This window comes from Hippopotamus amphibius, chromosome 16, assembly GCF_030028045.1.
Source record: "Hippopotamus amphibius kiboko isolate mHipAmp2 chromosome 16, mHipAmp2.hap2, whole genome shotgun sequence".
NCBI lineage: Eukaryota > Metazoa > Chordata > Mammalia > Artiodactyla > Hippopotamidae > Hippopotamus > Hippopotamus amphibius.
Genome location: NC_080201.1, coordinates 13697877 through 13711189, shown reverse-complemented (window position 1 = coordinate 13711189; position 13313 = coordinate 13697877). Strand labels below are relative to the sequence as shown.

Here is a 13313-nt window from a genome sequence, read left to right as displayed (position 1 = left end):
CAGAATAAACCTCTACAAATCTGTTTTGTTTTCAAAAAGTGGAAGTTAATGTTTGTCCTAAAACATAACTAATAACATAAGTCCACAAATAAATAAAGATCGTGACACACACACACACACACACACACACACAAAAGGAAAGAAAAGAAGAAGAAATAGGTAGGGCTGAAAAGGTACTCAAGGAAAACATGGCTAAAAACTTCCCAAATTTAGCAAAATATATAAACCTATAAATTTAAGAATATGGGAAAATCTCAAACAGGACAAACCCAAAGAAATCCACACCAACACACATCATAGTCCAACTTCTAAAAACTAAAGACAAAAAAATCTTGAAAGTAGTGAGAGAGGACTGACCCCTTACATATAAGGGGGAAACTATTTAAATGACAGCAGATTTCTTACCAAAAACCATAGGGGCCAGAAGGAAATGGCACAACATTTTGCAAGTGCAGAAAGCAAATCACTGTGAACCCAGAATCTTATATCTAGCAAAGATATCCCTCAAAAATGAATAGAAGATCAAAATATTCTCAGATGAAGGAAAACTAAAATAATTTGCCACCAGCAGATCTCTCCTTAAAAAATGGCTACAGGGAGTTCTCTAAACAGAAAGTAAATAATGAAAGAAGGAATCGTGGAACATCAAGAGGGAAGAAAAAACATGGCAAGCAATTATGTGGGTAAATTCAATAGACTTTCCTTCTTCTCTTGAGTTTTCTAAATTATGTTTATCAACGAAAAGTTTATAACATTGTCTGGTATGGTTCTAAGTGGATATAGAGGAAATATTTTTAAACACTTATAAGAGGCAGAGGGTGAATAAGCAATTGACAAGCAATGTGGTGAATATTATCATTGAGGTGTGTGTGGAGGGAGGGGCTCCAGAAAGATGGGCGAATGAAGTCCTGCTATTTCTGGTAGCTGTTAAAAGTCATTGAAGTAATCATTTTGTATTATATACAGGTACTGAATCATGTTGTACACCTTAAACTTACACAGTGTTATATATATGTCAATGATATCTCAGTAAGACTGAGGACAAAAACAGGGAAGGAAGCGCCTGAGAACCAGAGGAGGACATGATAACACCCCATGTTTTGAGCACTAATTCTGTGCCAGATGCTTTGCTAATCGCTTCATACACAGTCTTTCATTGAAGCCTCCAGTGATCTCAGGGTAAAGGCTTTAGCTTCATTTTATGGATAAACTGAGACTCAGAGAAGCCACTTGTCCAAGGTCAAACAGCTAATACACAGCAGGGCTGCGATTCAAATCAAACCCAGGAGTATCTGACTCAAAAGTCCATACTCTTAACCCCTGCTCCACCTGTGCCCCTCTGCTGAGAGATTCTCATCTGGGTAAATGTTGTACTGTGTGGAATGTGTCTGTTCCCTTAAACCCCCACTTAACCATGACTGTTCAGAAGGAATATGCATAGAAAGAAGTACTGAGAGAGCCTGTCCCTGAAGACAACCCCCAGACCCTCCCTGCCTCCAGGAGAAGAACTAGGGCCCAGAGAGAGCCTGTGGGGAGAGCCCTCCGTCCCCACCATCCTGTCCCTCTTGACACCATCTCATGAGTCTGGTGGAAGGGCTCAGATTCTGCCACCCACTCTGCCTCCACCCCTCTCACCCCTCCCACCCTTCCTGCAGGCTCGCTTCACCCACGGCATGTTCACCGTGTACCCTGGGTTTGGCTCCATCCCTTCTGGAGGAATGCAAGTCATCACCATCGACTGCGTGGCTGACCCCGTGGGAAGATGTGAGGAGTTTATAGCAATTGATATCTCTGACCGAGACCCAAGAGACCAGCCCGCTGGCATTCCTTACAGCCTGGTGGCTGAAGCCTGCCAGCCAGGTACTGAGCACTCAGATGGGACAGCACCCTTTCAAAGACCTTCCTCTGTAACAACTCCCTACCCTTGCATATGCCTAATAGACTTGGTTGGGCTTCTTCCTTTGGGGCCTTAGAACTTCCTCTGGTATCTTCAGCCATATTTTTCCTTATAGACTTACAGGGCATACACACCTAGAAGAGGATGTGCAGCTTTAAACTCCTGGTCTTCCTGAGTTTGGTCTGGGATTCTCAGATGAATAGTGTTATCTGGGAATCGTGGCGCAATGGGGTATGACACAGGACCCAGGAACACTGAATCCTGCTCACGGCCAGGCCACTCCCTGTGCAACATATGCACAGAGAACAGTGGTCAAGGATGGAGTGTATTATAACCTTAACCCAGCAAGGTCTCAGATGAAGCACAGAGACAGCTGCTCTTGCTCTGGCTGTAGATCCCCTGCAGCCTTGCACCAAAGTGGGCTGAGCGCCTCCTTCCTTCCTCAGTTCACCCCGGGTCTTATCTTTCTTACCGTTGGAAGGGAAAGGTTGTTGGAGTCTGTAGACCAGCAAAAGCAGTCCCAAAGAAGAAGAGAAGATAGAACTTGCCCCATCCCTCACACCCCCCTGTGTGAATTCCCCTGCCTCTCCTCTATGATTGTCCTTTGCCAGCGTCTAAACCTCCAAATTAGAAATTACAGAGAGCAGGAACCGGGCTCTCAGGCTTCGTCTCACAGTCTGCCCTCTACTCCTCAGCCTTCGTGACTGACAGCAATGCCTTGATATTTGAGGAGCACCAGCTCTGTAGCAGCGCCAACCTGTACAGCATCCTACGGACCATAGAGAGCGGGGGGCTGTTTGTGGAGGATGAGAACAAGTTCATCTTCTGCAATGTCCTGGTGGGCCATCAGGCCAAGGCTCGGTTCAAGATCTGCAACGTGGGGAAGATCGCCTGTGACGTGAACGTTGTGGTGAAGCCCATCTCCAACAAGGTGAGCAGCCCCAGGGGCCCTGGCCCACTGAGGTTGGCGTAAGGCCAGGGCAAGAGCTGTTGGAAACCCCTGCTCTGGAGCCTGGGTCGTGAGTAGGGGTTATCTGGCTCTCAGGCCCCCTGGAGCTTACGTGAGGGGACATACGTTTGTCCCAGTGGGCATCTCCTGTGGGTACCTCTGTGATAAACGGAGCCACGCACTCCTCCATCAAACACTCACTGTGTGTCTACGGGACAAAGCACTGTGCGTAGCGTTGGAGGGGAGTGCCAGCTCCAGCAGGCTGCTCGGGTGGCACCTTGGGCTGGTGAGGGAGATTTGGGGGGTGTCAGACTATAAGCGTAAGGTGAAATGATGAGCATTTATCGAGCTCCTGCTGTATGCTGAGCATCGTGCTAAGTGATTTTCATTTATTATCTCATTTCATCCTCAGAAGTTTGTAGTATCAGGTTTTATATTATTATCCCCATTTTAAAGTTGGGGAAATGGAGGCTCAGAAATGCTAAATTCTAAATTCCCCTAGGTCCCAGAGCCTAGGGATACAGGGCTTGGTTTAAAGCCAAGCTTCATTGACGTACAAGGCAAATAATAAGTGCCCATCTCGGGGTCTGTGAGACCAAAACTGCCTTCCCTGTCTGAGTCAGACCACACTGAGATCCTTTTTCCTTGCAGTGGAACAGAAAACTCAGGGTACCAAGAGAGAGGGCTCAGTCCGTGAGTTTCACTCACCCTTAATTTCCAATCAATGTACTGCATACACTGCCGAGTGTCATCTCAGCCACATCAGTTCTCTGCCTGAAGGTAGCCTTTCGGCCCAGGTGGTCCTTGTGCCCCCGAGTTGGTATTGTTCTTATGGCTGATGGTGGCGGGGTGATGACCGAGAGGGTGGCCTAGTGTAGAGCCGAGCGTAGTGTGCGTTCCCAGGGGACTGTCACCACGGAGGGGGAGGGGTTGAGGCGCTGTCATCACTTTCTGACCTTTTTGGGGCAGGAAGGGGCAGCTTTCTCCCTACTCTGTCCTAAAAATGTAACGTGTGAGCAAGCCTGATTTTTAAACCAAGACGGGTTTTTAACAAGGATTTGCAGACATCATGTCGTCATCCTCCTCCTTAATTTGCAGATTATTCCTTGGAAAGAGCCAAAAAAAAAAGAAAACCCTATGCTCTCAGCTTAAGAACAAGAAGGAATCGTTAGTCTTGAATCCCACCAGCCTTCTGTGAAAATAAAAAATCCTTTTGAGGCCGCGCCAGGGGTCCCTACAGTCCCAGCAGACTTCCCCCAACACTGCCCCAAGATGGGAGCAGATAAAGTACTGCAGGAGGTGGTTCTAGCTAAAACTCTCGGAATTGCAAGGTGCAGAAACCCACTCAGGGTGGCCCCAATAGCGCAAGGTTTGCTTCAGTGAATCTGAGACCTCACACTCGGGGCAGAACACAGCGTGTAGCCAGAGGGACTAGAACTGTCACCCAAAATCCAACTTCCAGAAGACCAGCCGAGGCCCCCCCCCCATCTGCCAAGGGCCACACGTCTCTTACACATGGTATCTCCATTGCTCCTTTCTCTAGTTTGGCTTCCAACGCATCCTCACATCAGCAACTACCAGGGGTCTCTCGCATCTTAATTTATTTATGTGGGCGGGGGGAGGGGGCAGGGGATCTGAGTATCTGAGATATGGTTTAGTTCATCTGTTTGAGTCCAAGACGACGTGTCTGGCCAAGTCCAGCCCATTATTGCTCAGGGGTGGGTCCCTGAGTACCCAGGCCGCTTCTTGCATGAGCAGGACTGTGCCGGCAGGGGACATGCCTACCGCAGAGCTTAGGGGAGGGAGATGTCACAGCAGGGCCGGTAGAGCAGCAAGCCCTGTGCAAGCGCAACGTGGCTCCCACTGATCCCCGCTCCGCCCCCCACCCCCCCAGATCTTTGCCCGCATCACCGACATCTTCGAAGTGGAACCCAACAAGATGTGTGTTGCCAGCCGTTCACACGCCTTTGCCACGGTGTCCTTCACCCCGCAGACCATGCAGACCTACCAGTGTATCTTCGAGGCCACCTTGGACGGCTTGCCCAGGTATCAGCTCCCCAGCTCCCCCCTCTCCAGCAGGGCTGCAGGCCACGCTAACTGGGGAGTGTCATTCCTGCCACGCTAGGCTGACAGGTCTCGATCTTCCTGTTCCCTGCAGCAACCTGGCCAAGAACCGAAGCCTCGTGTTTGATATCATTGGAGAGGGTAACCTCCCGCGGGTGACCGTCGTGCGGCCGATTCTCTATAACCAACATGGAAACCCCTTGCTCCTCTTTAAGAGGCTTCTGCTTGGGCATTCAGAGACACTGCCTCTTGTCCTCAAGAACAACGGCACCATCCCCGCCAAGGTACTGCTGGAGGGTGAAGCATGGGGTGAACAGGGAGAATCATTTAGAAGTAAGACTCCTGACATTGGGGTCTCTGCCATCCCTAACTTGTGGGAACTTCTTTGATGCTTCTCATACATTAACCTGGGTAAGACATGGGACACCAGAGGGGAAGCAGGTGCGGTCAGATTACACAGTGCACTGATACATCTGCTGGTAATTACGGTATGAGGCAGTGAGCAATGATATACACCAAGCTGATGGGGCAGGATTATGGGTGTTCTTAATGTCTTCTTTTTTTTTTTTCACTTTTTTTTTCCTGTAATGAACATTGCATCTGTAATAAGGGAAAAAATGAAAGAACTTCATCAGGGCTGAGAGATATAACATCTGAAGGGACTTTTGGTTCAGCAGTTATGGTTTTATTTTACAAAAAAAAAAAGATAAATTGTGTAAGTGTTATACAAAGAACTGTAGGACTTTCGAAAGTGATCTACTCACATGTAGGGAAATCAAGGAAAATTTCACTATAAAAGACATTTGAACTGGGCATTGAAGGATAGCTGGGTTTTGGTAAGTGGGCATTTCGGTGAGTGAAGCCCAGGCAGAGAAAGAAAACTGCAAAGACAAAGGCAAAAACAAGAATAAGGTACAAACAGGTACAAAACTATGTAAGCACCAGCTTTGTGAGAGCATAGGGTATAGGTTGAAGAGCAGCGGGAGATAAAAATAGAAGGGTAGAGTAAGGGGACAGCTTATGGAGGGCCTTGGATTCTACAAGACATTATTGCTGTTGCTGTAGTTTATGTGGTTAGGACTCATTTAGAGTCACCCAGAAGTTCTCCTTTTTATTGAACGCCATTCCTGCATCTCCAACTTTCCATCTGAGATCCTTTTCCTACATACTGAAGAATACTCTTTAATATTTCCTTAATGCCAGTCTGCTAGTGGTGAATTCTCTCAGTTTTTATCTGAAAAATCTCCACTTATCCTTCATTTTTAATGTAATTTTTACTGGCTGTAGCACTCTGGGTTGGTAGTTGTTTTCTTTCAGCAAATGGGAGATATTACTCAGTGTATTTCTGGTTTCCATTGTTAAGGTGGAGATGTCAGCTTATAAGTCAAAAATGTTTCTCTAAGGCAACCTTTTTCCCCTGGCTTTGTACCTTTGTATTTGTTTTCTTCAGTTATACTATGTCATGCCTAGGTATGGATTTCTTTTAATCGATTTTTCTTGGAATTCACCAGGCTTCTGGACTCTGCAACTGATATCTCGAATCAATTTTGGAAAATTCCTGTATGTGTCTTCAAATATTGCTTCTGTTCCATCCTGTCTGCCTCTCTTTCCAGGAAGCCTCATCAGTGTATGGAAGGTCTTCTCACAACCTCACTGTATTTTCCATCCCTTTTTCTCTAGGTTTCATCCTGCATAATTTCTTTTGACCTGTCTTCAGTTCATTAATTCTCCCTTTGGCTATATCTAGTATGCTATTAAACCTTCCATTCAGTTCTTAAGCTATTATATTTTTCAGTTCTAGAATCTTTGTTAGATTGTTTTTCAAATCTGTATAACCAGGTTTTATGATTTCTAGCTTCATGCCAAAATTGTCAGACTTGGCTTCTATTTCTTTTTTTTTTAAATAAATTTATTTATTTATTTTATTTATTTATTGGCTGCATTGGGTCTTTGTTGCTGCACACGGGCTTTCTCTAGTTGCTGCAAGCGGGGGCTACTCTTCATTGTGGTGCACAGGCTCCTCATTGTAGTGGCTTCTCTTGTTGTGGAGCACAGGCCCTAGGCACGTGGGCTTCAATAGTTGCGGCACATGGGCTTAGTAGTTGTGGCTCACAGGTTCCAGAGCACAGGCTCAATAGTTGTGACTCACGGGCTCTAGAGCACAGGCTCAATAGTTGTGGCGCACAGGCTTAGTTTCTCCGTGGCATGTGGAATCTTCCCAGAGCAGGGCTCGAACCCGTGTCCCCTGCATTGGCAGGCGGATTCTTTACCACTGCACCACCTAGGAAGTCCCTGGCTTCTATTTCTTGAACACAGTAATCACAGTCATTTTGCAGTCTATCCCTGATAATTCCAAAATCTGAAGCCCCCATGGGTCTCTTTCTGGTATCTGCTGTTACTGTTTATTTTTGCACATGTTGTCCTGTCTCCCCATGTACCTGGTTATTTTTGGTCCTGGGTTGTATGATATTTGAAAAGTTATTTAGAAATAATAAGACGAAGGATAATGTGATTTTTCTTCAGAGACAATTTTTGTTTGCTTCTGCCCAGCACTGGGGGGCACTAGAAACACAGGATCACCTTAAACCGGTTTCAGGGCTTGAGATTTTCTGTGTTACATGGATAACTCTGAGCAGGATTGCTATCCTTGGAAGAGCTGGTTCATATCCAGCCTAACTTTGGTCTTATTGTGCAGACCTTTGGGGTCCTAGTCTAGAAAAAAGAAAGCACTCCCACCCTTCACAGCACTTTTGCCCTCTTAACACCGAGAGACCATCAGAAGCACAGTTCAGCCTCACGTCTGCCTCTTCCAGACTGGCAAATGCCCCAGGTCAAAAACAACCCAGAAAGTTAGGCTGGCCTCTCTAGAGATGTCCCAGATCTTGTTCTGGTTACTCTTCATTATCTTCTTAGCTCTGTGATGCTTCTGAAATTTGGGGGGTGGGTGTTTGGTTTTTGTCTTGCAATTTTTTTTTATTGTCTTGAGTTGAAATTACCTAGTTTACCGTTACCCTGCATGGTTTCCATTATTGTGGCTTTATAAAATATATTAGCAACCATTCCCTGTTTTTCTAATTTTTCTTGACAATTTTTAACAGTCTCTCAGATGAACTTGAAACACCATTTTATAACGTTCCTCACAAAATCAGATTAGGAGTCCTATGAATTATTTGGGGAGAATTTCTACTTTTAGAGGATTTAGGCTCTCCACCAGGAATAACATTCAGGATTCCAACCCATTTATTTAGATCTTATTTTGTGTCAATATTTTTTCATGTAATTCCTCTGTGTAGTTTCTTATTAAGATTATTTCTAAATATACATACTTTTTATCTCGGAAGCTTCCTATGTGGTGTCACTATTTCTCCCTTCTTCGTGCATCATTTTTTGTATTGTTCAATCTTCTTCATGATGGCGCCAGCATTACTATCGTCTAAAAATGTCTGCTGATTTCTCATACATAAAATAAGATGTAGGGCTTTAGGTTTTTTTAAATCAGGTATACGGCTTCCAGTGGGCTGGAAAGCAACTGTTCCTCCAGGTAAGTCCGATGTCCCTCGTGGTTTTCCTCTTCTCTTTATAGGATGTTCAACATGACACTATCAGGTAACCCATGTGTTAGTACCTAGAACATACTGGTTTTTAGGAACTCACGTTCACGCAAGCCCTCACAGAATGACGGATATTCATTTCCATTTTATTAGTCTATATTTCACAACTGCCTGTGTCAGTAACAGAGGCCTTGGCAACCCCATTTCGACACTACTTACCTGTGATCTGGAAAGCCACCTGTACACTCTGGACCTCTAGTTCCTTATTTGAATAGCAAGGACTGAGCTAAATTTTTGTTTCTCTTCTCCAAGTATAATATTTATTGTATTTCTCTTAATAAGAAACTCAAAAAAATGAGCCCTAGGCACAATGATGGGGGGGGGGGTACTTCCCCAACAGCACAGTATCTCTCAAGTCAATTTAAAACTTATGAGCAACCTGTAAACATAACTCTCAGTCTTGTGTTCCTTCTGCCAGCTGCATGTTGACCTGCAGGACCAACTAGAAGTCTTCTCCCTGAAAGGGAAGCCCTCTACCTCCTACATCTACATCATAGAGGAAAACAAACCACAAGCAAAAGGTAAGTAGGGTGATTATAGCTTCTAGAGCACAATGGGTCCCCATAGCTGTCTTGTTAGGGGACTACCATGTACCCAGCCGGAGTCAGATGCCCAGTCTTGTCACCAGTGGCCTCTCTAAGCAAGGCTCGTTCCCACACAAGGGCTGCTTTCCCTTGCGTCCAGGTCTTATGGATACATCTTCCTTTAAACTGATCCTAGGTCATGTCCCTCTCTTCTCGTTGCAGCAAAGAAAGCTCACACAGCCTCCCTGGTTGTCCCTCCTGGAGACACAGCTGAATTTGATGTTGTTTTCCACTCCCAGAAGGTTGGGAGAATGGCAGGCATCATCCACTTGTCAGTGATCAACAACCAGTACGAGGAGACGGTCATCCACATGGTGGGAGAGGGCTATGAGGACGACATCACCTTGGACAACATCCACGGGCTGGTGGCTTCCTCCAGCCAGGAGGCCTCAGATATCTCTGAGATCATCGAGGAAAACACGATGGAAGACTTGGTGGCAGGTGAGAGAAGCAGCAGGGAGGTGTTGACAACCGTTGGCTCTTGGGTCATTTTAAATAAGAGTGAAAGTTAAATAACAGATTGGCTAGCTTCCTGGGAATGCAGGACTGAATCTTCGTTGCTCACGCATGCCTGGCTCAGGCCCTGCATTTGTCCATGTGTTCCATCAAGGAACATTAGTTGAGCATCAGCGTGCATGTTCCTGGAGTTCCAGAGAGTAATCAATAAGTGAGTCTGTCCCTTAGGGAGCTTATTCTTTCAGCTCAAATTCCAATTTAGCTAAGTGAAATCCAAATTCCAGATTAGCTAAGAAGTGAATACGTCTCTGTGTCATTTTCCATCTGTGTCTTTTAGCTGCCTTGCGTCGGCATCGTCTGTTCCATCTGTATCATACATCCTAGACATTCTAAGAGGAGCAGCCATCCAGTTTAATTAGAGAAGGTGTAGGTTTTTGCCACCTCTGAGAGCATCCTCCGCAGCTTCACTACTCAATGAGCTGTCTGAGAACCTACAGCATCGGCCTCGCCGAGGAGTTGTTAGAAATGGGAATTTCAGGTCCCACCTCAGCACCTCAGACCTACTGAATCAGAATTTGCAGTTTAACGAGATCCCCAGGGGATCCGTGTGTATATTAGAGCTTAAGACGTGCTGCTCTGCAGTCTATCAAACACTGCAGCTTCATCTGGTTGACTCTATTCTTTGTGTAGGAGAAAATTTACTCCGTCATTATTATCAAAAAGCATTAGTTAAACACCCTAATTGTGTGGCTGACTGCTATCAAGTGGGTTATAAACACAATCTCACAGGTGTTCTAGCAGCTGAATTATCGTCCTGAACTGCAGCATTAAGCAGTCCATACAACATGGGTTAGAATCGGTGCTTCCGCCTTAGAGGACTGGGACGGGGAGGGTGGGGGGGACTCGAGGGAGGGTGGGGGGGACTCGAAGGAGGGAGGGAATACGGGAATATGTGTATAAAAACAGATGCGTGAACTTGGTGTACCCCCAAAAAAATAGTAAATTTAAAAAAAAAAAAATCAGTGTTTCCCTTCTACCTGGTGTTTCACCTGTTCGCAGCCACAGGGTGACATCTCTCTTATCAGGGGTCAAGCAGGAGCCAGCAGTGAACCCTAGTTCAGAAATCAGATTTCATACTTATCATAGGGTTACCAAATTTAGAAAAGCAGAATACAGCAGTCCCCGTTAAATTTGAATTTTAGATATTAAATTTGAATTTTAAATAAACTATAATTTTTAGTATCTGTATGTCCCCAAATTTTGCATGGGACATACTTATACTAAAAATTACTCATCATTTATTTGTAATTCAAATTTAATGAGGACTCCTGTATTCTACGTGGCAATTCCAACCCTTAATGCTACTGTTTCAGCAAACAAATGGAGGTGGGGGGGAGGGGGGAGCTATGTTTTCCTTGGTACAAATGGAGGTGAGGGCTAGGGGGGGCGGGTGGATGGATAGATGGATAAGGAGACTCCCCTATAGGAGAGAAAACTTGCTGCAGGAGGACGTCAGGTGTTTCCAGTATAACCATCCAAGGGAGGCTGGGGTTGCAGGAGGGCGAGGCTCCGTGTCTTTGCAGTGCTGCCTCCTTGGGGAAGCGAGCCTGCAGAGGAGGCAAGGGAGGACTCACTGCCCCCCGCTTCTGCCCCCTAGCTGCTCTGGTGAACCACGTCCAGTTTGGGGACTGCCACATTGGAAACAGCTATAACGTGAGCTTCACAATCACTAATCACAGCCAAGTGAACGTGATACGGTTTGAATGGCCCCTTTTAGCTACAGTTTCTTTCTCCCCACAGGTAAGTGAAAACCAGTGCTTGTTTTCTGCACTCCCTTAGGCCTAAGCCAACCCCAGTTTGATTGACGGCCCATTCCTACGGATACGTGGGATGGGATGGGTGCTTTCCTCACCTAGCCCTGGTCCAGAAATGTCCCCTCTGGTCCGAGAGCAGGGGATGAGGTCTGCGTAGACAGTTGCTAGGCTGATGCTGAGGAATTCCATGGAGACTCCGTGGATGAAGATAGGTCCCAGTCTTCCTATCCCCAAGCGTAGACCTGTGTCCCCCTCGCTGTGCGTTCTTCGGGGCATTCATCCTGCAGAAGTGCTTCATGAGAAGCTAAAATGGGGATGGTGGGTTTTGTGGACAAGGGAAATTTAGAAAATATTACAAGTTACATCTTTCTCCTAAAGAGTCTCAGTGCCCTTCAGCATATTAAAACCTAGTCAACTGTGTTTTACCTGGAATTTTCTAACCCCTTCTGTGAGCATCTCACAGCACACATTGCTGACGAAAGCTTGACAGTGAACAAGGCCTAGGACAACGTGGCAGCAGAGCCTCACCCCGGGACAGTACTTGCTTTCTATAGACAGTGCACTTCTGAGTTCCCAGGACACTGGATATATCCATGGCCCCCTTCTCTGTTTCAGCCACCAAGTCTGTTGAAGCATAGAACACTAGGCTGATAGAGCGAGGAGGGTTGGGAACCCTACTTTGTCACCTTTAAATCTTAGGGTGCTATCAGGAAGAAGTCTTTTGCTTCCTGGAGAGATGTAAAGTGTTAGTCGAAGCAGGCAGAGAGAAGCTTCTTGTTCATTTACACACCCATGTGCACACACTCGGGTATACCCCCACATGTGAACACACACACACACACACACAGAGTCATGGCCTTGGGAAGCTTTCTTCTCCTTTCACTTTCTAAAGGAGGAAGTTTTTTATCTATTAGAAACAACATGAAAAGACTATATATCTAGGACAATATATAGTATATATTTGGGCATATTTATGTGCATGTATGTGTGCTAAATCACAAATGATTTATTCTGTAGACCACATTGGATTTCCCGTATACCTTGAATACTTCAGCAAATCTCAGCCTTTTTGTTTATACTCTTAAACATTATCAAGGACCCTCAAATAGCTTTTGTTTATGTGGGTTATGTCTATCAATATTTACCATATTAGAAGCTAAAATTGAGTGTCTTTAAAAACATATATTTATTAATTTAAAATATAATAACAAACCTACTACATGTTAACATAAATACCATATTTTTATGAAAATGGCTTTATTTTCCAAAAATAATTGTGTGAGAAGAATGGCATTGTTTTACATTTTTACAAGTCCCTTTAATATCTGACCTCGTAAAAGACAGCTGGATTCTCATATTTTCTTCTGCATTTAATCTGACGCAATATCATATGTCACGTAACCTCTAGGAAGCTCCATTGTATACTCATGAGAAAATGAGAATGAAAAAGTCAAATATCATCTTAGTATTATGATGAAAATAGTTTTGACCTTGTGGACTCCTGAAAAGGTCTCGGGGCCCCCAAGGGTCACTAGATCACACTCTGAGAACTGCTTAGGTACTGTGTACATCTGTCCATCACCTGTGTAGATCATATGATTAAGAAGTACAGGTGGTTAAGAGTGTGGTATCTGGGGCCATACTACCAGGGTCTAAATTTAGATCTTCTAATATTAATGGTATGACCTTGAGCAAGTTACAAGTTTCCTTGTCTATAAAATAGGGGTGATAGCTGTACATCTCATAGGGTGGTCGTGGGGTGGTAGAATTTTGAACAGGTTTAGAATAGTGCCTGAAGCATGTAACAGTTTGGTAAGTATTAGCTGCTCTTGTTTTTATGATTATATGTCTATCAAAGAACCTCTTATACTTATTTAAGACAGTCTACATATACTGGCTTGAATGATGCTTTTTTTTTTTTTTTTGCCAAGACTTTTG

At 44.9% G+C, this 13313-nt stretch overlaps 1 protein-coding gene across 1 annotated transcript in view; it reads left to right on the top strand.

Moving 5' to 3' along the window:
- Positions 1 to 13313, top strand: part of HYDIN (HYDIN axonemal central pair apparatus protein) — a 346192-nt gene that overhangs the window by 289808 nt on the left and 43071 nt on the right. The window contains exons 58-64 of the mRNA XM_057713331.1: positions 1656 to 1860; positions 2593 to 2828; positions 4741 to 4892; positions 5005 to 5194; positions 8940 to 9042; positions 9268 to 9546; positions 11219 to 11361. Of these exons, the coding sequence (XP_057569314.1) occupies positions 1656 to 1860; positions 2593 to 2828; positions 4741 to 4892; positions 5005 to 5194; positions 8940 to 9042; positions 9268 to 9546; positions 11219 to 11361 (1308 nt within the window). The remainder of the gene's footprint in view (positions 1 to 1655; positions 1861 to 2592; positions 2829 to 4740; positions 4893 to 5004; positions 5195 to 8939; positions 9043 to 9267; positions 9547 to 11218; positions 11362 to 13313) is intronic.